The sequence below is a fragment of the Callospermophilus lateralis genome, chromosome 4 (genome assembly GCF_048772815.1).
Source record: "Callospermophilus lateralis isolate mCalLat2 chromosome 4, mCalLat2.hap1, whole genome shotgun sequence".
Classification (NCBI taxonomy): Eukaryota; Metazoa; Chordata; class Mammalia; order Rodentia; family Sciuridae; genus Callospermophilus; species Callospermophilus lateralis.
Genome location: NC_135308.1, coordinates 161,795,662 through 161,819,341, shown reverse-complemented (window position 1 = coordinate 161,819,341; position 23,680 = coordinate 161,795,662). Strand labels below are relative to the sequence as shown.

The 23,680-nt window shown below is 50.3% G+C and overlaps 1 protein-coding gene across 5 annotated transcripts; it reads left to right on the top strand.

Annotated features, from left to right (window-relative positions):
- Positions 1 to 8,409: 8,409 nt before the first annotated feature.
- Positions 8,410 to 20,921, top strand: Mcat (malonyl-CoA-acyl carrier protein transacylase). 5 transcript variants are annotated; one of them, XM_076855455.2, is made up of 5 exons: positions 8,410 to 8,853; positions 10,019 to 10,106; positions 14,045 to 14,262; positions 17,474 to 17,956; positions 19,927 to 20,921. In XM_076855455.2, the coding sequence occupies exons 1-4, from the start codon at positions 8,434 to 8,436 to the stop codon at positions 17,921 to 17,923; spliced, it is 1,176 nt and encodes a 391-aa protein (XP_076711570.2). In that variant the 5' UTR covers positions 8,410 to 8,433; the 3' UTR covers positions 17,924 to 17,956; positions 19,927 to 20,921. The 5 variants fall into 5 exon arrangements, with proteins under 5 accessions (XP_076711570.2, XP_076711569.2, XP_076711568.2 ...); XM_076855454.2 differs by having other exon boundaries at positions 19,342 to 20,921; XM_076855453.2 differs by lacking the exon at positions 19,927 to 20,921 and adding an exon at positions 19,037 to 19,274.
- Positions 20,922 to 23,680: the final 2,759 nt, after the last annotated feature.

The following is a 23,680-nucleotide window of genomic DNA, read 5'->3' as shown; positions in this document are numbered from 1 at the left end:
ACCCGCGGCGCGCCTCCGCCAACCCCAGCCGCGGGCGGGTCCCTGCGCTGGGCGTCGCGCCAGCCTCGCTGTTCCCGTCTGTTCTATGGGGCAACAGTCACCCGTCTCAGGGGGCATAAAAGACAAAGCCAGCTTCGTCCCGGTTCGCTCAGCCCTGGCCCCCATCTCCGCAGGGGCAGCCCAGTGCCTAGAGCTGTTGTCCCTGGGCACCCCAGTCCTGGTCCCCCGACGCCGCGGCCTGTTTCTCTACGCCCCATCTCCTCATTGCTGAAATGCACGGCGTGATAGGACCAGGAGCACGCCAGGCCCTCGTGCCCCAACACAGGGCAGCGGGGAGACTGCCATCCTCACAGGGCAGAGCTGCGCTCCAGTTGGCCTGGGTCACCCTCACTCGCTGTGCCTGACCAGGCGTCCGCCCGGCAGTGCCTGGTACCTGCACCAGCCACTGTGGTTCATGGGGGTCCTCCTGGGGCCCAGGAGAGCTCCAGCTACATCTTCCCAGGCACAGCAGCCTGGCGCCTCCTTGGGACCAGCCATGGGGGCAGCATGACTTTCCAGGGACCTGGCATCTTCCTCTTTGTGGCCCCTTTTTCCACCAAACACACACACACACACACACACACACACAGTTTTTGACTGTTAGCATAAGCACAAGTACGACCTGGGTTACATTCACTCCTCTTTCTTCTTAAAAAAAAAAAGGAACATTTGTGTACCCCAGGAAGTATGGTGGCCCTCAGCCCAGTGCCCTGTGTTCCCACTGGAGAGGCTGCCAGCCCCGCCCTCTTCCTGTAAGGAACTCAGGGCTTGGCAGGATGACAGACACCTCCCCTCCGGCCCAGGGGAGGAGGCAGCACAGCCCTCCTTCAGCCTCAGCCCCACTCTGTGCTGGGCTCTGTGCAGTGGGGCGCCCTGAGAGGCAGGGATCGCTGTCCCCACATAGCTGCTCTACCCCAGGGCCAACGGGGTGCGGAGGCCCGACCCTCATTCCACTCACACCCCTTCACAGATGAGGCCGCTGCAGGTCTTAGGAGCCAGTCACCCGTCTCAGGGGTCATAAAGGACAAAGACGCAGACGCAGGTGCTGAGGCCATTCTGCTGTGCGTGCAGGCTCCCATGACTCTGCCTGTCGCCATCCATCCCTGCAGACCCCACCTGATCCTGGAGCAGGGACAGCCCTTGCTGCCCCCAGCTCCCCTCTTTCCCTCCGGCTGCATGTGATGTGACCACACCCCCCTGTAGTGGAATCTAGTCAACACCTGGCACTTGAGAGTCTGCTCAGCTGGCGCCAAAATGACAACCCGCCCTCCCCACCCCTGAGCCTTTGCACACACTGCGCCCCTGCCTGGAGTGCCCTTCGCACCCCCTGGACGTCTCCATGTGCCCAAGCCTGCGGGGGCTCCAGTATGCACCTCAGAACTCTGACTCCTTCCCGCATTCTAAGGAGATGGCGACCTCCTCTCCTGTAACTACAGAGCGCTGAGCTCAGGAGCCTGTCTTAGGCACTCGGCCTGTGCCCACCTTAAGAGATGTCCTCCTGGGTGCCTGGCTCTGGGCTGAGCCGTAGAGGATGTCACACACTCAAACCCAGACCCTGGCTCAGTACATGGGGAAGGAGATATGGAAAACTCCCTCGAAATTCCCAGAGGATTGACTCTTGCTCACATGCTCAGAGAGGTGAAGACACATGCCCACTTGCACACAGAGTGCACTGAGGATTCATACCCAGGAAGTCCAGCCCACTCTCGGCTACGGTGTCATTGTTTTTTTTTTTTTTTTTTTTTTGGGGGGGGGGTCTGAGTGCAAACTGAACACAGTGTTTCCTGGTATTTGTGTATGTGGTTGCTTTATCACATAAGTAATCCATGTTTATTATAAAAGAATTAGAAAAATACAAAAAAAGAAAAAATTAAAACCACAGCCACCCATTTCCCAGCACCTGGACAGAAGCCCTGTGAGCACCTGCATGAGCCTCTGTGAGCTCAGGTGCACCTTCCGGAGGAGTACTCTCCCCTGGAAATAGTTTTGTAACTTCTCTTCCCCTTACAATAAATTAGATCTCTCTCTCTCTCTCTCTCTCTCTCTCTCTCTCTCTCTCATTAGCAAGCATTTGTCTACATTGTTTTGTTTTTATTGTGAAAGGTTCTCAACAGAAATATATATAAAATGTAACAATAGGAATGCGGGGGCTGGGGTGCCAGAGCCCTGCATTGTACTTCAAGGCCCTGGGGTCAACCCTCAGCACCCCCTTCCCAAAATAAGGATGCTGGGTGTGTCCCCCACCCCTGGTTCCTACACAGACATCACCAGTGGCCTAGGAGGCTACGGTGCCCTGACTAGTGATTCCGCCCACCCCTCAAAGGTCACCTTGGCCCTGATTTGGGGTTGAATATGCCCTTGCCTCTCCTTACAGTTTTGTTTTATACCAAGGATTGAACTCAGGGGCACTCAACCACTGAGCCACATCCCCAGCCCTGTTTTGTATTTTATTTAGAGATAAGGTCTGAGTTGCTTAGCACCTTGCTTTTTGCTAAGGCTGGCTTTGAACCTGCGAATCTCCTGTCTCAGCCTCCCGAGCCGCTGGGATTACAGGCCTGCACCATGGCACCCGGCTCCTGATGGTTTTATTAGTGCCACCTCGGACATTCCCCTGCTTGCTTTTGAGCAGCTGAGGAGCAGCACACACCCGGCTGGGGAGGAGCCAGGAGGTGGTCTCCTGGGAAGGCAAGACTCGGTTAAACCTCAGGGCACAGACCGGCCTCAGCCTCCAGGAGCACTGACGTGGGTCCCCAGTGGGGCTGTCAGAGGACAGGGCTGTGGGTATCCTTGTTGGGATGCCCGGGGACCTCAGAACTGTCTAAGGACATTGAGCAGAAAATGGTCAGGGGCCTGCTCTGTTTTGACTTCTTGCTTCTGAGCTCACTGCACGGTATTTGGATCTCAGGAGCAGGGTGTGATGAGCCCAGCCTAATTCCATCTTAAGAGTGGGAGCCAGGGCTGGGGATGTGGCTCAAGCAGTAGCACGCTCCTGTGGCCTGGGTTCCATCCTCAGCACCATATACAAACAAAGATTTTGTGTCCTCCAAAATCTAAAAAATAAATATTAAAAAATTCTCTCTCTCTCTTCAAAAAAAAAAAGATTGGGAGCCTCTCCCCACAAAGTTAATTTCTGTTTTACTATAAATTACTGCAATTTCTAAACTTGTTTGGGATTCCTGCCTGTGCCTTGACTCACCCATGCCATCCCCATCAGGCTCCCCCTGACCACATAGCAACCCTCTGAATCCTCAGTGGTGCCCCATAAATTCTGATGTTGGGATCTGAATTTACTCCCTACCTTGAAATATCAAGCCATCTATTTGCAACTTTTTGTGCTATAAAACCTTGTTCCTGGAGAGCTGGGGGCTGTCTCTAGCTCAGGGTTTTCGGGAGAGACAGTCCCTGGCCAGCCTTTGTGTTCATAAATACAAGCTTTATTTTTATTTAAAATCAGAGTCAGTGATCTTTTCTTTGCGTCAAGGTTCAACAGTGACATTGGGTGCTTCTGGACCAGGTAGACCATGTGTCCTCAGCTGATCCAGGCAGCAGGGCATAGAGTGAGGAGGACAGGGCGCCATCAGGCTGTGATGAAGAGAGGCCAAGTACAGACAGGCACCTGGGCCGGACTCACCAGAAGTTCTACCTTTTTTTTTTTTTTTTTTGGTACCAGGGATTGAAAACAGGGGCACTTAACCACCGAGCCACATTCCCAGGCCATATATATATATTTAGAATATATACATATATATATTTAGAGACAGGGTCTGAGTTGCTTAGGGCCTTGCTAACTTGCTGAGGCTGGCCTTGAACTCTCGATCTTTCTGCCTCAGTGACCCGAGTCTCTGGGATTACCAAGGTGTGCCCCTTTACCTCTCATCCTGCTGCTCAATGGGCAGCACAGCAGCAGGGACCTTGATAGTGACAGCTCTGGACACATCCCTGAATCATGCTGTTCCCAGGTGCCTGACATGCCCAGAACACATGGGGTCACCTTGGGGTCTCCCTGCGCCTGGCCCCTGGGATGTCCTTGCCCTCTCTCCTGAATGGATCCTCATTTCCTGGATTTTATATCTGCTGTGGTTTGAACATTCCCACCAAAATTCATGAAAATTAATCCCCATTGTGAGATATGAAGAGGTGGGACCAGGGGACATGGGGGTAGAAAAGATGGTGGAATGAGATGGACATCATTACCCTTAGTACATGTATGAAGAAATGAATGATGTGAATCTACTTTGTGTACAACCAGAGACATGAAATGTTGTGCTCTAGATGTGTACTATGAATTATAGTGCATTCTGCTGTCATATATAACAAATCAGAAAGGTGTGGTGGTGCACACCTGTAATCCCATTCTTGTGAGGCTGAGGCAGGAGGATCACAAGTTGGAGGCCAGCCTGGGAAATGTAGTGAGATCCTGTCTCAAAATAAAATGAAAACGGCTGGGAATGGAGCTCAGTGGTAGAATGCTTGTCTAGCATGCATGAGGACCCAGGTCTCCATATCAGCTCTGGGCAGGGTAGCGGGAGACAGAGAGAGACAGCAGGGACCAGATGGGACCTTTAGGAGATTAGTAGGTTTACTGTCTTCATGGTCTAATCCATTCATGAACTAGTGCATTGCAGGGTCGATGGGTCATCTCAAAGGTGGGTCTGTTATAAAGGGCAGTTTGACTCTGTCTCTTCCATGTTCCCCTCTTGCCACGTGAAGCCTTGAACCACCCTGGGACTCTGCAGAGTCCCCACCATCAAGAAGGCCCTCACCAGATATGGCCCCTTGACCTTGGGCCTTCCAGCCTGGAGACTTGCAAGCTGAATAAACCTCTCTTCTTTATAAAGTACCCAGTCTGTGGTATCCAGTTATGGCAACAGAAAACAGATGGACAAGATCATCCTCGTTAATTGGTTCCCCTTTGGGTTAAGCCCGTCCCCCAGGAGTTCTTGCTAAAGAGTGCGTGGAGGTGACCACTGTGAACCTCATGTTCTTCCCGTGGGGGAGATGAGCACCCAGGACTCTGAGGGTTTGCCATGTGCTAGGGCCACCTGGCTGCTGAGCCGGCTGGGGTGTTCTGTTGCTGCAGACTTTGTGTGTAACCCACTTGGTTCTTCCTGGAAGTTTAAGATTTGGGCCCCAGAGTTTGGAAAGTTCACCTGGCTCCTCCCTCGCGTGGTCTGATTCGGTCCATTGGGCCAGCATTCAATAGGCCCTTTCAGTTTGGAAACCCCTCTTCTTTGTTTTTCAGAATTGGATAATTTCCTTCCCTCTGTTTTCTCACTTCTCTTTTTGAATCCTGTTACTCTGGGTCCTGAACTTCCTGGGCTGCTCCTCTGACTTCCTGTTCTTGCCTATTTTTCAGGGTTTGCTTTTTTGTTTTATCCTCAACTTTCTCTTTAGGCCTTCTATGGAGTTTCTTCAATTCTGCTCTCTAATTATTTTATTTGTGGTACTGGGGGTGAACTCAGGAGCACTCTATCTCTGAGCTACACGCTCAGCCCTTTTTATTTTATTTTGAAACAGGGTCTTACTAAGTGGCCGAGGCTGTCTTGGGACTTGTGATCCTCCTGCCTCAACCTCCCAAGTTGAGGGATTACAGGTGTGTGCCCCCACGCTGGGCCTGCTCTCTTATTTTCAATACTCAAGAGATCTTTTGTTGTCGTTGTTCTCTGAATGCTCTTTTTTTTTTTTAATGTGATTTCCTGGGGCTGGGGTTATGGCTCAGTGGTAGAGCCCTTGCCTCGCATGTTCAAGGTACTGGGTTTGATCCTCAGCACCACATAAAATAAGTAGATAAAATGAAGGTATTGTGTCCATCGGCCACTTAAAAAATTAAAGTAAAAATAAAATGTTGTTTCCTGTTCCTGTTTCACAGATGCAGGGTCTCCTCTTACCTAGAGATAACAGCCACAGTTTTCTTAAAAGCAATGCTTCTGTCTTCATAGTTTCCAAATTCTACGGGTTGCCTTTTTCCCCAGATTATGAAGGCTTTCAGATGCTTGGGTATCTTTGGCTGGATTCAAAGGAAGGAACAAAATAATCTCGTGGATGATGTTTGTTAGTTTAACTTCAATATAAGGTGAACATCATGGGCCATTTGTCTGGAAATTCCCTGCATTGCCAATATCTAGGCCTTTCCTTCGGACTGGTCAGACTCCACAGTGTCCCCAAGTTCCTGGCCTAGAGAGTCAGGGTCTGGCTCCAGGCTTCTGGGTCCTCACTGGGGGAGAGACTGGAGCAGGGTTCTCCAATCATCATTCGGGGTTGACTGTTTCAGCAGACTGGGCCCTTCACTGCTGTCCCTGGCATGCCCAGTCCCCTCTGGTCTGACCTTTTCCAAGCTAGCCCAGATGTTTGCCAGAGCAGAAAGGGCTCATCCAGTGGCCAGGGAGAGGGAGGGGATCAAAGGACCTAACCATTTTTTTTTTCAAGAATATTCAAACATTCCCCTTTGCTTTACCTTCTTTGACCCTCAGATCTAGAAGCAGCTGCTGCCACCAGTTCCTAAGTGTTTGAGGACTCTGTTGCATGACGAAGGGTGGGTTTTCTGCTTTCCCCACTTCTAAGAGGGATTTAGCCATCTGAGGTCACCAAGTCAGCTAACACCGGTTTATCTGCTTTTCAGCTTTCAGAGATCTTGTTGATGGTGTCCCTTTTTCTGTTCTCCCTGTCCTTGGGGGGTTAAACAATCCTTTCATGGGATTTATGGGCTTCCGGAGGCAGTGTGTACTCAGTGCAAGTCTCAACTTGAAGATCTCTTCCACATTTTTATGACCACAGCATTCTATATGTTTGCAATATGGCACTTAATTAACCCCCCTAGTTGGACATGCAGTTCACCTCCACTTTTTCCTTGTCAAAAACAAGGCTGGCTGAATATGGCTGCACATGCCTGTAGTCCCATGGACTTAGGAGAACTGAGGCAAGAGGATCCTGAATTTGAGGCCAGCCTTGGCAATTTAGTGAAACCCTGTCCAAAAAAAAAAAGTATTAAGCATGTACTCAGCTATAAAGCACCTCTGTGTTCAATCCCCAGTACTTTAAAAATAAATAAATAGGGCTGGGGTTGTTGCTTAGCAGTAGAGTGCTCACCTAGCGCGTGCAAAGTCCTGGGTTCGATCCTCGGCACCATATAAAAGTAAATAAAATAAAACAAAGGTATTGTGTCCAAATACAACTAAAAAATAAATATTTAAAAACACACAAACAAGGCTTCCGTGGACATCCTGAGTATTAGGTCTTTGCTTATTTGATTCTTCAGACAAACTCAGTGAAGTAGATTTGCTGATGTGGTTTTCTGTGGACGGAGTGATGTGTGTCCAAACATCATCTGTTGAACCCCAATCCCCAGGGCCAGGATAGTTAGAGGTAGGGGTGGAGGCCTCGTGAAAAGGATCAAAGGGATCAATACCCTTATTTAAGAAGAGACATGGGAGTTCTCGGTTTCTGCTCTCCATGATGGAATGAAGATATAAGACAGCCATCTCACCAGACATAGGATCTGCAAGGACCTTGATCTTGGACTTCCCAGCCTTCAGAATTGTGAGAAGTTTCTGTTATTTGGGCCCCTTCCCCAGCCTATGCATTCTTCCGTAGCAGCTGGAGTGAACTAAACTAAGACACGATTCTACCTAGAACTTCTCACCATGTGGAGCCTGAGCCCTAGGTTCTCTACAGGAGGATGTCAGGAAAAGAGTGCAGAGCGGAGGGGAAGGGTGGAGAGAGGTAAGGTCAGAAGTGGACTCTCTCTCTCTGACCTGGCCTCACAACAGCTCCCAGAGCTGGATAGCCCCAACTTCAATCCTCCTGTCAGAACCACCTGTCACTCAACCTTTGAGCCTTTGTCTACTCATCTGTAAACTGAGGACAATAATTGCACCTAGGCATCGGCTGCTTGCTGTGAGGAATTAAATAAGGCTGAAAAATATCCAGGGCTTTGTTGAACAGCAGAAGATTTATCGAGTGCATATTACGTGCTGGGAATCGTGTATGGTTTGCAGGAAACATAAAAGACAGCTGGTATCTTGCTTAGCCTTGGCAGAATCGTGTGCAAGAAAAAATGTGGAAGACTTTCAAGTGCTCTTCACATTCTAGGTAGAAGGAAATATTACATTGCGTTGCATTATTTAGTCCATAAATACGTGTTGAGGGTTCGCTGTGGTGTGGTGCTATGAACTATTCTTGGCTGTAGAGGTTTAAGGAAACACACCGGTTAGGGTCCGGTCTTCCAGCCGCACAGTCCCGAGCGGCGGCGGAAACGGTAACTGCGGAACCTTTCTCTTCCGCCCCCGGGTGCCCGGGGGGAGCACGGCAGGAAATGCGCGAAGGACCACGCGGCGCTGCGCAGCTGCAGTGGGGCCTCAGTCGCCACGGTAACAGGCGCTGAGCAAGTGTGTCACCATGTGCGCCCGGGTCGCGCGGGCCGCTGGGGCCTGGGGCTGGAGTGTCTGCTGTCGCCGCGGCTTCTCTAACTTCCCGGTACCTCCGCCGAGCGCGGTGGACGTGGCAGAGCTGCTACGAGGCGCGACGACAGCGGAGGAGCAGCCCTGGGCGGCGGCGGCGCGGCGGGCGCCCGGCCAGTGCTCGGTGCTGCTCTTCCCGGGCCAGGGCAGCCAAGTGGTGGGCATGGGCCGCGGTCTGCTCGGCTACCCGCGCGTCCGCGAGCTCTACGACGCCGCGCAGCGCGTGCTGGGCTACGACCTGCTGGAGCTGAGCCTGCAGGGGCCGCAGGAGGACCTGGACCGCACGGTGCACTGCCAGCCCGCTGTCTTCGTGGCTTCGCTGGCCGCTGTCGAGAAGCTCCATCACCTGCAGCCCGCGGTGAGGCCCGAGGGAAGGGGGTCTGCGCCCGGGCTCCCGCCTTCCAGGTGGGGTGCCTCCAGATAGCTGATGCTGGGCAGGTTCTTACCGAGTTCTCGTAGGTGCCTTGCGCTGCTGTAGGCGGTTGGCGCGGTGCTTAAAAGGAGAATCCCTACCCAAGGGGAGGCGGTCCATAGAGAGCGCTGTGTCAATTACGTAGCCTGTCAAAGATATCAGTTATAAAAGGAAATATAGAGCAGGGAATGGAGTTGGGAGCCGAAGTTGGTCCGTAATTGTTGAATTAATTATTGAATGATTCGTGTCATTGCCCTGGTGGTGGAATCCAGGTCCTCAGGAATGGTGGGCAAGTGTTGAACCCCACAGCTACACTCCCAGCCTCTATTAAATGATTTTAAAAGGATTAAGCTTCATCCTTAAATGAAGGATCATTGAGAAGATGGCATTTTGAGGTGGCTTCACTTGAAAATAGTAGATCCATGGCTGTTAATATTGAATAGTATCAAGACAGTAGATATTAAGCTAATACTTGAGGGTCTTTGTTTCAGTTTTACAGCTACCTTGTGAAGTAAATACTGTTATGTTATAGATGAGGAAAGGAGACTCAGGGATATAAATAGATTAGTTAAGCTGGCCTCTTGAGTCTTGATAATAACATTTACTCAGTGCTTACTGAGGTCCAGCTCTGTGCTGAGCTCTTTATAGACAATATCTTCAGGAAATTCCCTCGGCAGTGACATGAGGAAGGTCTTTTTTGCCCTCATTTCACAGAGGGGGCTCACGAAAGATAAGGGAGCTCTCCCAAGCTAAGAAATCCAGTCTCTGTGACTCCAAATTCATGTCTTTAACTTCTGCACTTAACTTTTACATACCTTGTGGCCTGGGAGGCTGCTTCAGGCTGGAACAAGAGAATCCAGAGCCTTGGGTTGGGCTGTATGTTACCAGACATGACTAGGCTTTAGCCTGCCTTACCAGGAAATTTCCTCATCAGTAAAAGGCTGGATGCAGTGAATATCAGGGCCACCTGTTGACCGTCTTCTAGGTAGAGCACCACGCCAGCAGAACTTGGCTTATGATGATGCTAAATACTCTCATCTCTCAGGTGCAGAGCCCTGGAACTAAGCTCTCCCAGAGAATTTGACCTCATTTTTTGCATCTCTCACTGCAGGTTATTGAAAATTGTATTGCTGCTGCTGGATTCAGTGTGGGAGAATTTGCAGCCCTAGTGTTTGCTGGAGCTATGGAATTTTCTGAAGGTACACAGACAGGGGCTTAGCTTTGCATGTGTGGGGAGATGATATTGCTGGACTCACTAGGATAAGGGACACTGTCAGAAATGATACTAAACTTACTCAGGAGTGATAGGGAAGGGAACCCAGGAATGGGGTGACATTGGATCTCAAGGACCCTATTTCACCACGATTCCCTTTGAAGCCTGAAGGACTCAGTAGGGATTTCCTTTCTGTTTTGTAATCTCATGAAATCTGCATGCTCTGCTGTCTTTCCCCCCTACCTTGTACCTTTGTAGGCCATTCACACATGCCCATGCCTGTCACTCCTGGTAGATGCTCAGTAGATCTTTGTTAAATAAATGGAATAAATTAATATCAGATCCTCGCTGGGCATGGTAGCCAGCCTGTGATCTCAACGACTCGGAAGACTGAGGCAGGAGGATCCCTTGAGCCCAGGATTTTGAAGCAGGCCCAGGCAACATAGTGAGACCCCATGATAGAGAGATTTTTGCTTATGGCCAAATAGGGAAAAGACTTGACATTTCTTTAGAGAAGACACACAAATGGCACAAAAAAAAGAAGAAAAAAAAAAACACGAAAAAATATTCAACATCACTAAATATCATGGAAATACAGATCAGTACCACAATGAAATAGTATTTCATACCCAGGTATGGTGGTGCATACCTATAATTCCAGTGACTTAGGAGGCTAGATAGGAGAATGGCAAGTTCAAGGCCAGCCTTAGCAAATTAGCGAGACCCTGTCTCAAATAATAAAAATGAAAGGACTGGAGATGTAGTTCCGTGGTGGAGCACTTGTCTAGCATTTGTGAAGACATGGATTCCATCCCCAGCACCACAAGAAGAGAAAGAGTATTTTATACCCACTAGGACAGCTTTAGATAAAAAAAAAAAAAAAAGAAAAAAAAGAAAAGAAGAGGAGGAGGAGGAGGAGGAAAGAAAATAAGCATTGAGAACAATGTAGAAAAATAGGAACCCTCATACATAGCTAGTAGAAATATAAAATAGTTCAACTACTGTGGAAAACAGTTTTGACAAACATGTGACCCAACAATTCTGCTCATAGATATACACCTAAGAAATTAGAACATGTCCACACAGAAAAACTTGTACACAGATTTTTATAGCAGCATTATTTACAATAGCCAAAAGGTAGGTTGATCAGATGAATGTGGATAAACAAATTGATTCGCCGGATGGGAGAATATTTTTCAGTCATAAAAAGGAATAAAGAGGGCTGGGGATGTGGCTCAAGCGGTAGTGCGCTCGCCTGGCATGCACACGGTGCTGGGTTCGATCCTCAGCACCACATACAAAGATGTTGTGTCCGCCGAAAACTAAAAAATAAACATTTAAAAAAAAAAAAGGAATAAAGAGCTGGATGTGGTGGTGCATGCCTATAATCCCAGCAGCTTGGGAGGCTGAGGCAGGAGTATCCCAAGTTCAAGGCCAGGCTCAGCAACTTAGCGAGACCCTGTCTTAAATTAAAAAATAAAAAGGACTGTACTGGGGATGTGGCTCAGTGGTTAAGTGCCCCTGGGTTTAACCCCTAGTGCCCCCCCACCAATTTTTTTTTTTTTTTTTTTAATAAAAAGGAATAGAGTCCTGGTATGTGCTGCAGCATGGCTGAACCTTAGAAACATCCTAGGTGAGAGAATCAGACCTAGGGGATGGTGCCTTTTATAAGAAACATCCAGGAGCTAGGGAAGGGGCTCAGGGGAAGAGCACCTGTCTGGGAGGTGTAAGGCACTGGGTTCCATCCCCAGCACTGCAAAAATCAAAACTAGAAAAAAAGAAATGTCCAGACTGCATGAATCCAATCTATAGAGACAGCAGATTACAGGTGACCAGGGGTGGAGAGAGGAAGAAAGGGGAATGGAGTGTGGTGGGATCCCCCACCCCCATACTGGGGATTGAACCCAGGGTACTCTACCGTAGCCCTTTTTGTCCTTTATTTTGAGACAGGGTCTTGCTAAATTACCCAGGCTGGGCTTGGACCTGTGATCCTCCTTCTTCAGTTGGATTATCATCTGTGCCCACTCGGCTGGCTCACCTCCGCTATTTAAAAAAAGTGTTGGGGCTGGGGATGTGGCTCAAGCCGTAGCGCGCTCGCCTGGCATGCGTGCGGCCCGGGTTCGATCCTCAGCACCACATACAAACAAAGATGTTGTGTCTGCCGAAAACTAAAAAAAAAATAAATATTAAAAATAAATAAATAAATAAAAAAATAAAAAAAGTGTTATAGCACTATTCAGGAAATGAATATTTCCACATCCTAGTAAAACTAATACTTGTAGAGTTAACTATATATATATATATATATGCAATTTGCAGAATTACAGTATATTCACAATTTTGGGTTAAGTTTTTTTTTTTTTTTTAAAAGAGAGAGAGAGAATTTCAATATTTATTTTTCAGTTTTTGGCAGACACAACATCTTTGTTTGTATTTGGTGCTGAGGATCGAACCCGGGCCACACGCACGCCAGGCGAGCACGCTATCGCTTGAGCCACATCCCCAGCCCCTGGGTTAAGTTTTTCATTTGACATTTGCTTGGCTGTTGCTCTCGTTCTCTTACGGGCTCCTTTGTTGTCACTGGAATCGAAGCTAGGGGCACACTAGCTATATCCCCATATCCTCAGACCCCTTTTTAAAAATTTTTTTTCAATTGTTTTTTTGTTTGTTTGTTTGTTTGTTTTTTGTTTTTTTAAGAGAGGGAGGGGGAGAGAGAGAATTTTTTTTTTCAATATTAATTTTTAGTCTTCGGCGGACACAACATCTTTGTTTGTATGTGGTGCTGAGGATTGAACCCGGGCCGCATGCATGCCAGGCGAGTGCGCCACCGCTTGAGCCACATCCCCAGCCCTTCAATTGTTTTTTATTTTGAGACAGTCTTGCTAAGTTGCTGAGGCTGGCCTGGAACTTGCAATCTTCCTGCCTCAGCCTCCAGAGTTGCTGGGATGACAGGCGTATGCTACCATGTCCACCTCTACCACAGGCTCTTGGTAATATATGTGTTGCACAATTTCTGGGATGAGGGACTAAACCCCATACTCGTGTCTTAAGCGCTGAGTACATGAGGCATGTCACAGAGAAAGCTTGTGGACTTGACCTTGGGGACCTCCGTTGCCCGGCAAGCCTGGGTGGGTTCTTTCATCTCTTTTAGATGTGGTCTGCCCTTCCCTGCCCAGGAAGTAGACCCAGGACCTGCAGGGGTGACTGTAGTCACAGCCATTCTCACATTACAGTCACTGGCCCTGCCTGTGGGGGCAGAGCCCTGTTCTCTCAGCATTTTTATTCATGTTTTATTGAAATTCATTTACTTGTTTGTGCTTGTACAGCAGCCCATGTATCTGTTGGTTCTTTCAATATGATTTCTCTTAAACAATAATAGAAATTCCTAGTCTTCACAACAACCCAGGCAGATAGGGTGTTTTGGTCTCATCTTACTAACTAGAAATTTCAACCAGTCAGAGGTTCTGTGCAGTGCAGCTACCATTTGCTCTCTGTCCTTACTGGGCTGCTCAACATGGCTGAGACGTTGACATCAGGGTCCAGACAATTCCTTGTTTGAGGGGCCCTGTCCTTCACCCGGTAGGATGGTCTCTCCTGGCCTGTACCTGTCACGTGTCAGTAGACTCTCCCCAAGCTGAGACAAGCCGAAAGTGTCTCCCGACCCTGCCTGAGGTAGAATCACCCTGGTTGAGAATCCCTGTCCTCCACCACCCAGGTTTCCAGGTAGGAGGCCCCTCAGGCTGCCGTGTAATGCCAAGGAGGACCCCTTGCTTTGGACAGCAGAAGTAATCCCTCTGCATGCAGACACAAACAGGTAGAACTGCGGCCCTCTGGGCTGTAATAAACATCAGTGTCAACATCTGTCTGGGCCTCCCTCCTTTATTGTGTGTTTTGATTTTTCCAAATGCATCTCTTTCTGGGTAGGTCTGTATGCAGTGAAGGTTCGAGCTGAGGCCATGCAGGAAGCTTCAGAAGCTGTTCCCAGTGGGATGTTATCTGTCCTCGGCCAGCCTCGGTCCAAGTTCAACTTTGCCTGTTTGGAAGCCCAGAAGCACTGCAAGTCATTGGGCATAGAGAGTCCTGTGTGTGAGGTGGCCAACTATCTCTTTCCTGATTGCAGGGTGATTTCAGGACACCTAGAGGTTGGTGTTGATGGGAACCACCTTCATAGGGCCCAATCCAGCAGGGCAGGCAGGAGTCGCTGTGTACCTGTGAGGCCCCCATGCTGGAGTGGGTGCCGGGCCAAGCGTGGTGAGGGGACTGTGTGGTAGAGAGTGCTGCAGAGGCAGGGGTCAGGAGGCTAGGATACAGCCCACTGCACCCCAGTAGAAGGGGTCCTGAAGAAATAGCCCAGTCCGCCTGTAAGCTCAAGGGACTGGATCAGGCAATCCCCAGGGCCTCTCTGGACACTTCTGACCTGGTTGCTTCCTTTGAGGAAGAGCTGCTCTCTGTTGGATTGCTCTGCCTCACCCTGCTTTTCAGCAGGGGTCTGGTTTTGCCCACAAGTGAATTTCCTTCCCTCTTTCCTTTCACTTGCTGCTTCCCCAGATGTCACTAATCAAGCATCTGCTGTTTAACAAGCACTGGGGGCACTGGGACTGATTAGTCAGAGTTCCTGCTGCTAAAGACCTGCAAGGACAGGTGGTTTCAGGCCAGGGGCAGAGGAAGCATCAGGCTGAACTAGGGCGTGGGGCACAGAATAGGCACCTAAAAGACAAGGAGGAACTTGCCAGGAGGGGGCATCCTAAGCAGAGGCAGGAACCCAGGGAAAGGATAACTGAGGACCAATTGTCTCTGGCCTTTGAGCGCAGCAGAACCCACATGAGGGCCTGGTATGTATAAGTCTTACCTAGTGCACCTCCCCTCCGCCCTGTGCCACAGGGAAGGGAGTCTCTCTCTCTCTCTCTCTCTTTTTTTTTTTTTTTTTTTGATACTGGAGCTTGAACCTGGGGCACTCTCTACCACTGAATTACATCCCATCTTTTTTTTTTTTTTTTTTCCTTTTTTTAAACAGGTTCTAACTGAATGACAGAGGGTCTCATTGTGTTGCTGAGACTGACCTTGAACTGATCCTCCTTCCTCAGCCTTCCAAACTGGAAGGATCCTTATTCCCATTTCACACTCAGGAACCTGAGGCAGGAGGAGATGCAAGTGCTTGGAGATGACAGGGGCAGATAGTTTTTTGAGACAGGGTCTTGCTGAGTTGCCCAGGCTGACGTCAATCTTGTAGTCCCCCTGCCTCAGCCTCCCCAGTGGCTGGGATTAGAGGGATACACTACAGCACCTGGCTAGAGTTAGAATTTGAACCCAAGTCTTTCTCACTGTGGAATCAGTTTCCTCCACCTGATCATGCCCAGATGGTCCCTTCTAAGGGCTTGCTCTAGGCCCAGGTCCTCAGATGCCCCTCTAAATCAGTCAAAGCCCATAGGGCCTCTTATGACTATTCTGACTTGATGGGAAGGTCAGTTAATTGGGGAGCAGCCCCGAAGTGTCCAGGAGAGGCCCCTGGTCAGACAGGAATCTCTTCCACAGTGTCCCTGCCACATCCTATCTACTCTAGGTGACGACTCCTGGAAGTTCCAGGTTTGTTCGGCACCCAAGGAAGTGCAAAGAATTCAGGGAAGAGAGGGCACCTGAGCAAGAGGCCCCTGTCCACCGATTGATATCGAGAAAACTCCTTGAGTCTGCTAGGCCAATACCTGGGCCAGGGGGCATCCGTAGAGTAGCCTGCTGAGCCTTTTGATTGAGACTTTGACTCCTATGGCCCTAACCTGGGGCTTGAGTTGGCTTAGCAACCTTGAGCAGGTTCAGAAACCTGACCTGGAATGTGCTTGGAGACCACAGATGCCACGGAGGTGCCATGAGTGGCTGTCCACATAGATGCAGGTCATAAAGACAGCGTAGGCATGGTGGACGGCTACAGGGTTCTGGAGGCCTCTGATCAGAGGACTCAAAGCTTCTGGGGCACTTCCTCAGATGGACTGAGGATGATAATGGACATGAAGTCCCAGGACAGATCATTCCCAGTTGTACTATAGGAGCCAGCAACCCAAACCTCTTGGTGGCCATAGCATGCTACGTAGTGCCCTCTCGTGGTACTTGCCTGTCCTGCTGGCCTCCGCTGACCATTTCCACCCCAGAGTTCAGACTGCTGGGACAGCCTCTGTGGAACCTGATAGACTAAAGACAAGGAAAGTGTGGTGTGGGCTTCACTGGTCAATATACATCCCACAGTCGTGCCTGGATGGGCAGTAAACGATTTCCTGTGGGGGTGGAGGATGCAAACAGAAATGGGTTAATAAACCAAAGTGGTGATCCCTCCTACCCTTTTAGGGGAGAGATAGCTGTCCTGTTATTATAATGACTTTCCAGTGGACATGAGTGGATGATGAAAATTTATGACGCTTATATAGCAATTTTATGCTAAGTAGAGTTCTCATAGCCCTGGAGATAACTATTGTCATTTCCATTTTACAAATGAGGAAACTGAGGCACAGGTAAAGTAAAAGTGCCTGTGATCATGTATCTACATGGGATCAATTTCAGTCCTACCTCAAGTGCACTAGGGAGCACCTCTTGTTGCCCGTGCCCTGCCTCTGAGCAGGCTGTGAGTGGTGTCAGGAGCAGTTGTCCTGCACAGAGACTCCTTTAGCAGCCCCACTGTGGCTAGGCTCGGTTGTGCCCTGAGGCCAGGGCTTCTTAGTAATGTTTGCTGTTTTAAAGGCCTTTGCAGATCACAACCTACTGATAGCTGCAGGGCTTTCTCAGCTGAGCTGCCTATTTCATGAGCCTCCTGAAAGGAGGCTTGGATTTTGCCTCTTTATTCTGGTCTTGAAGATCGTGGAGGAACAAGAAGCAGGCTGGTAACACTGAGGAGAGGGGAGAATTCTGATGGAGAATGAACACACCTGGGAGACGCTCTTAGGCAGCACATCTGAGGCATCTCCTGGGCAGCCTTATAGAGTGGACGAAAGGGACGAGAGGGAAGAGGTTCAAAGATATGAAGTCACTGGCCTGAACCACCAGAGTGGTCAGCACTGAGACGGGGACAGACCCACATTTCCACATTGGCAACTTTTCAGAGGTTCTGTGGTCACTTTCTCACTAGGGGCATGGGAATGGTCAGGTCTGTAAAGCAGGATCTCTGGGACACGGCACACCCCAGCCCATTCACCTGGGACTAAAGATGTGGATTAGGTTCTCACACAAGGGCTCACGGTACTAAACCTGAGTGCACATGGGAGAAACGCACTGCTGAGCCCAGGCCAGGAACTTGATCACAGCAAGGACCACACCTCTGCCCCTGGGGTCCTTCCCAAGACCTGCCTGGCTGAGCCTCTTTTCCTCCCTCAGGCTGTGCGGTTTCTCCAGAAGAATTCCTCCAGGTACCACTTCAGACGCACCAAGATGCTGCCTGTGAGCGGCGGCTTCCACACCCGCCTCATGGAGCCCGCTGTGCAGCCCCTGGCACAGGTTTTAAAGACAGTGGCCATCAGGAAGCCGCTGGTGGCCGTCTACTCTAACGTCAGTGGGAGCAGGTACCTCCACCCCGCACACATCCGGCAGCTGCTGGGGCAGCAGGTGGTGTCCCCGGTGAAGTGGGAGCAGACCATGCATGCCATATACGAGAGGAGGAGGGGCACCGAGTTCCCCAGCACGTGGGAAGTGGGCCCTGGCCAGCAGCTGGGGAGCATCCTGAGGAGCTGTAACCTGAAGGCCTGGAAGGGCTACAGCCACGTGGACGTGCTGCGGGCCAGCGAGGACCCGGACACGGACCTGGACCCCAGCGAGTCTCCCCGGTGACTGCTGAGGGGCTCGAGACCCTGGGCAGAGCCGGTGAGCTGGGCCTACCCTCCCCGCCGCCAGCTACCCCGGGATGGAGAGGGAAGGTGGGCCCGTGCCCAGGGCCACGTGAGGGGCACTGAGGGGGGGGGTTCTTTCTATGACGCAGCCCACTCCTCCTCGTGAAGACCAAGGCCACCTGGGCACTGGGTACCTGCAGAGCTGGATGCCTGCCACCCTTCAGCCAGGCAGGGTTTGACCCATGGAGCTGGTGCCCTGCCCTGTGGATGCTGAGGACACACCAGCATGGCCTCAGCCAGGCCAGAGCCAGAGGGGCCCTGCAATGCCCTGTAGCCTGCCAGTCACCCGGGGCCAAACTCCTGGCTCCTTTGTCCCTGAATCTAACAGGCTTAGGATCTAAGTGACCTTGGCAGCCACACTGTCCACCCCTCACTCAACTGCATTGCTATAGCCAGGGAGCACATGTTAAGTCCTGCCATGTGCCAGAGAGCAGGTGGCCTCTGCCCTGGCAGAGCTCCCTGAGCAAGCTGGGCACTGTGGTGAGCTGAGGCAGGGAGGACTGCTGGACCTTGACCCCCCACCTAGGGAGCCCCAACCTCTTTATGAATTGCCATCCATGGTCACACTGGTCACTGCCTGTGGCCCCAGGAGCCAAGCAAGAGTCTCTGATGTCCAGCTGTGCAAGCTGACATTAAATACCAGCCACTGAGCTCTGTGCATGTTTCCATCTCTCAGTGACAGGGGGACATCTCAGTGGGAATGAAGTCCCTGGATTGTCTTAAAACACGACTGTTACTTAGGCACAAGTCACACCCTGGATGGGGGCTTCTCATTTTCAATCTATAGTGTTTCTCCCCAGGACCCTGTTGGCCTCTGGGCAGAAACCGTCCACGTATGGGCCAGTCCCCCTCTGTCCTGGTTCCAGGCCACTCCATGCCTAAGCAGTGCTTCCAGGCATTGTGACCTCAGAATGCTCCCAGGTTTCCCTGCAGCCCTGGCTGAGGACCACTGCGGAGTTCCTCCCAGAACTCAGTTATCAAGCCTCCTCTGAGTATCATCCAGGGCATGGAGCCCTTTAGAAAGGACTTTTTATTTCCTCCCTTTTGTTTGAAGTCGGGGTCTGGCTGAATGCAGTGGCGCTGCCTGTATTTCCAGAGATTCCAGACGTGAGGCAGGAGAATGGCAAGTTCAAGACCCGCTCCAGCACCTTAGCAAGATCTTCAGCAACTTAGTGAGACGCTGTCTCATTAAAAAGGACTGGGGATGTAGTCAGTGGTAAAGGACATGACTGCATTCCTGGGCTCTGGGTTCTATCCCCAGCACCCCCAAAAATAAAAAGAGAGCTGTATGGGGTCTGACTTTTGCCAGAGCTGGTCTTGAACTCCTGGGCTCAGGTGGTCCCCTGCTTCATTTTCCAGGTAGCTGAGACAAGGGGGGTCTACACGCCCACCTGGAAAGAATTATTCTCAAGTCTTTGTCATAGGAAGAACTTGTTATTTTCCAACCCTCATCACCTCTTTATGGAGCTTGAAGTCAGAGCAGCTGTGGGGGATGCAGGTACCACAGTCTTGGGTCTTCTGACAGTTCTGCAGGCAGGTGGGGGTCTTAGAGTTAGGCTCAGCTCTAAGGACAAATCCCAAATAAGGGGCCACAGAGGGTGTGAGCAGTGGGTGCCTCTGGGAGGCTCAGGCACGGGACCTCCTGGTCTTGGGGACCCGCCTTTTCTTCAGAGTCTTAGATGGCATGAGGAGCCCTGCATACCTAAGCCACAGAGCAGGAAGAAACCCAGGGCATACGGTGCTGCCCTAGGAAGATTCTGGAAGCTGTCAGCATCTCCACCTGCTGAGGAATTGGCTCCTTCCGAGTCCCCCATGGGTGCCGTGTCAGTGGGGAACCCACCTGTACTTCCAGCTCTACCTGGAGGGGGGTCCGCCCCGTGTGCAGCAGGAATAGCTTTCCCTGGGCACTTCCTAAGTGGCTCATTCTCGCCTCTTCATCTCCAGGAATCCTGACCCAGCCAGGAACCTCATTCAAAAGCCTTTGAAACCCTGTCATGTCCACAGACTGGATCAAGGACCATCTCAGGCACACATCCCCACAGGGAGTCCAGGGTCACCTTGAACTGCTGTGGGCACGTGATGGGCCCCTCATGTCTCCTTGGTCTGAGGGAAGTCCCTCCACTGACCCCAGACAGCCTGTCCCCCAGCAGGCCCAGTGGCCATCCCCAGGACCAGGTCCATTCCACCAGCTTGGCTGGCCCAGGGCCTGCTCAGGGCTCTGCTGTGTGGAGGGCTTCAGGAATCAAGAGGCACTAGGTGACCAGTGGATTTTGTTCACCATTGTTCACCAAGACCCGCCTCCACACAGGGCTGGGCTCCGTGTGAGGTGGGCCAAGTGTGGAGGGAATGTGCCAGTCCCCATTCTTGCAGTGTCCCAAGGCTTGGGGACGGTGAAGACTGCTGGGCCCTGCTGCAGCCAGGGATGGGTGGAAGCAGCCTGAAGCCAGATGTGCAGGCTGCAGCTGGCCTGTGAAGGGAGCAGGCCTCGCAGGCAGCCTCCTGGGCTCTGCCTCTTGCCTTCTGGTGGGGTGCACTGCCTGGCATGAGCACCAGGTGCCAGCCCAGGGTCACAGCTGCATTGGTGAGGAGACAAGAGGTTGCAGTCACCTGTGTGCCAGAGGCTCAGCCAGGTCCCTGTCCTGGAATGGTCTGTGGGAGATGCTGTGTAAGACCCTGGCCTAAGTCAACTTCTACCTCCTTTGCCATGCCCAGGCCACAGTAGGAATTAGGGACTATGGGATGTCTGTCTTGAATAATCTGATTTATTGCCCTCAAATTTTTGGACTAATCTGTAAGATCCATCAGGTTTTCTTACTGGTAAAATCAGGGTATTGGGGCCACAATTGTTGCTCAGTGGTAGAACTGTTCACCTAGCATGTGTGAGACACTGGGTTCCATCCCTGGCACCACATAAAAATAGAAACAAATAAAATAAAGTTACTATGTCAATCTACAACTAAAAATATATATATTTAAAAAACAATCGGGTATTATAAAGGGGCATGCTGGGTTCAAGGAGGCCATCTTTAAGCAGTCCTGTATTGCAGGTTGTAACCCTAATCTCCCTTCAAGATGGATCAGGTATTGTTTTCTATTGTTTCTCCTATAATGTTTAGTTCAATGTGTATTGGGGTAAACTTTAATCCCTTTCAATTTCCCTCTTTGTCCAGATCTCAGGAAGAATCTTTTCTTCCTCCTTGACAGTTAGAAGGTCAAGGGAAACTTGAATTTCCCTAGGACTAATTTTCAATCTGATTCCTAGTATGGCCATTAAGTCTCAACCTAAGAGATTGGTCCCTGCTTTAGACACAAAGAGGAACTCTTTTTGTGTCTATTTTTGTAACTTACTTGGGTCTTTTAAAAAAATGGAGACATTAAACTGAGCGTGGTGGCTCACACCTGTAATCCCAGCAGCTCTGGAGGCTGAGACAGGAGGATCTCAGGTTCAGAGCCAGCCTCAGCAACAGTGAGGCACTAAACAACTCAGTGAAGCCCTGCCTCTAAATAAAATGCAAAATTGGGCTGGGGATGTGGCTCAGTGGTCGAGTACCTCTGAGCTCAATCCCTGGTACCCCCCCCCCCAAAAAAAAATGGGAACATTAAATCTTTCCTCTTCTACTCCCAACACACACGAGCAGCCACCTGCTGGTCATTGGTTTATGGGTAAGGTGACATGCTTAAAAGGAATGAGCTGCCCCAAGTCAGTTAGGAAAGGCCTCTTTTCCCCTTTGGTTCCCACTTCTTGGTAGAAGCCCTTGGGTAGGGGAGCTCCTGGCCTCTGTCATCTTCACAGGTCATGAGGGGTGTCACCTTGTCCTCCCTTTCCCGTTCGGGGCTTTCCCTCCTGAAGTGCCCTTCCTTCAGAGCAGCTATTTTCTCCTTTTCCCTTCTGAGGTCCTTTGGCCTGTGTCTCCTGGGTATCTTGATTAAAGCCCTTTTTGTCCCCAATTTTTAGGGCCCACTTTTCTGTGCCTTACTAGTTCTCTGGTAGAGAGCACAATTTGAGCCTTTTGTCTGTTTCTCTTCACTCTTCTTTACATATAGTTTTTGTGATTCCCTCAATAATTAGTCTAGATTTTATCCTTCCAGTTTTCTAGTTTCTGGAATTTTCTAGCAATGTCAGGCCAGCTATTAGTCACAAAGGGTAGTTTTAACATTTTTGCCCTAAGGGGCCATCAATATCTACTCCAGAATATCTCCTCATCTGCTCCTAAAATCTACCCAAGACTTCTGCTGGCGCTTCGTCTTTCCCTTGCTGCACATCAAAGCCTTGGCTTTTCCCTTTACAGTTAAATCTCTGTGATCTCCTGTGGGCCCTGTGTATTTCATAATTATTACCCCAGCAGGGCCCTTGACTTAGGCAGGCAGAACCTGATCTGGCTGCAACACTGTTCTCCAAATCATTCCCTGTCCCGCCCAGAAAGTAAAACACTCAAGATGGACATAAGCTTGGTCCAGGTGTAAAGCTGGGGGCCGTGGAATTGGTCTAAGTGGCCTGTAGCCCATGGTGTGGGTCTTCTCACAGAGCCTCTGGTTCCTGTTCTAAAGTTCTCACCTCTACAGTTAAGGCAGCCTTTACAATCAGATTTCTCCACCCCTGAGGGAAACTTCCCCCTAAGGGTCCAGTGGGCAGCACCAGGGAAATCCACCCGATGGGAGGGGACTCTGAGTGTCCTCTTGTCGTTGTTTCAACTCCTTCCTTAGCTTTCACAGCCAAGGATACACAAGGGTGGAGAGGTGGAGGCCCCTGGATGGGCCCAGATTCCTCCAGCTTTCATTGTTGGACGGTATTGGCCTTGAGGAGCGCTGGGGTTTGAGTCGGAATTTCAGCCACCAGGCTAGGGTGGTGGAAAATTGGCTGGGGATCCCACTTGTTTGGCTCCCCCTCTGGCTTTTAGGAATCTTTTAAGGGGAAATGACCACAGGTCCTTTTCTTCAGGAGAAGGTAGAATCTATTTCCTCTGGTAGAACTATTTTTTTTAATATTTATTTTTTAATTGTAGTTGGACACAATGCCTTTATTTATATATGGTGCTGAGGATCAAACCCAGGGCCTTGCCTTGCTAGGCAAGGGCTCTACCACTGAGCCACAGCCCCAGGCCTAGAACCAACATTTTAACATAAGGCCCAGAGGACTCTCTAGGGGAATGTTGGTGTCTTTCCCCTGCCAGTGTTCTTTTTCTCTAGAATATATTCTTTATTCCCATCAAGCTTTCCTGGGGCTGGCCTCCTGTCCCTGAATAGAGTTTCAACCTCCTGGCTGCAGGCTCCCTGCACTCCTCCCCTAGATATCTGGCCAGAGGAACTACAATTTTTTTTTTTTAAGAGAGAGAGAGAGAGAATTTTTAATATTTATTTTTTAGTTATCGGCAGACACAACATCTTTGTTTGTATGTGGTGCTGAGAATCGAACCCGGGCCACACGCATGCCAGGCGAGCACGCTACCGCTTGAGCCACATCCCCAGCCCCAGGAACTACATTTTTTCCTCCCTTAGTCTGCTGATGGATCTGGTCCCCACAGTGCTTGCTGGGCCCTTCCTGGTATTGCTGATCCACTTTTGCTTTGGGGTCTGGCCTCAGAGATCCAGGTTTCCTCCTCCACTCTGGCCCCCTAGGCAATGTATGGAGCCCCACGTTACACCCCCAAATTTGCTAGAAATACTGGATGCCATGAGAAATCACACATACTAGGAAGTA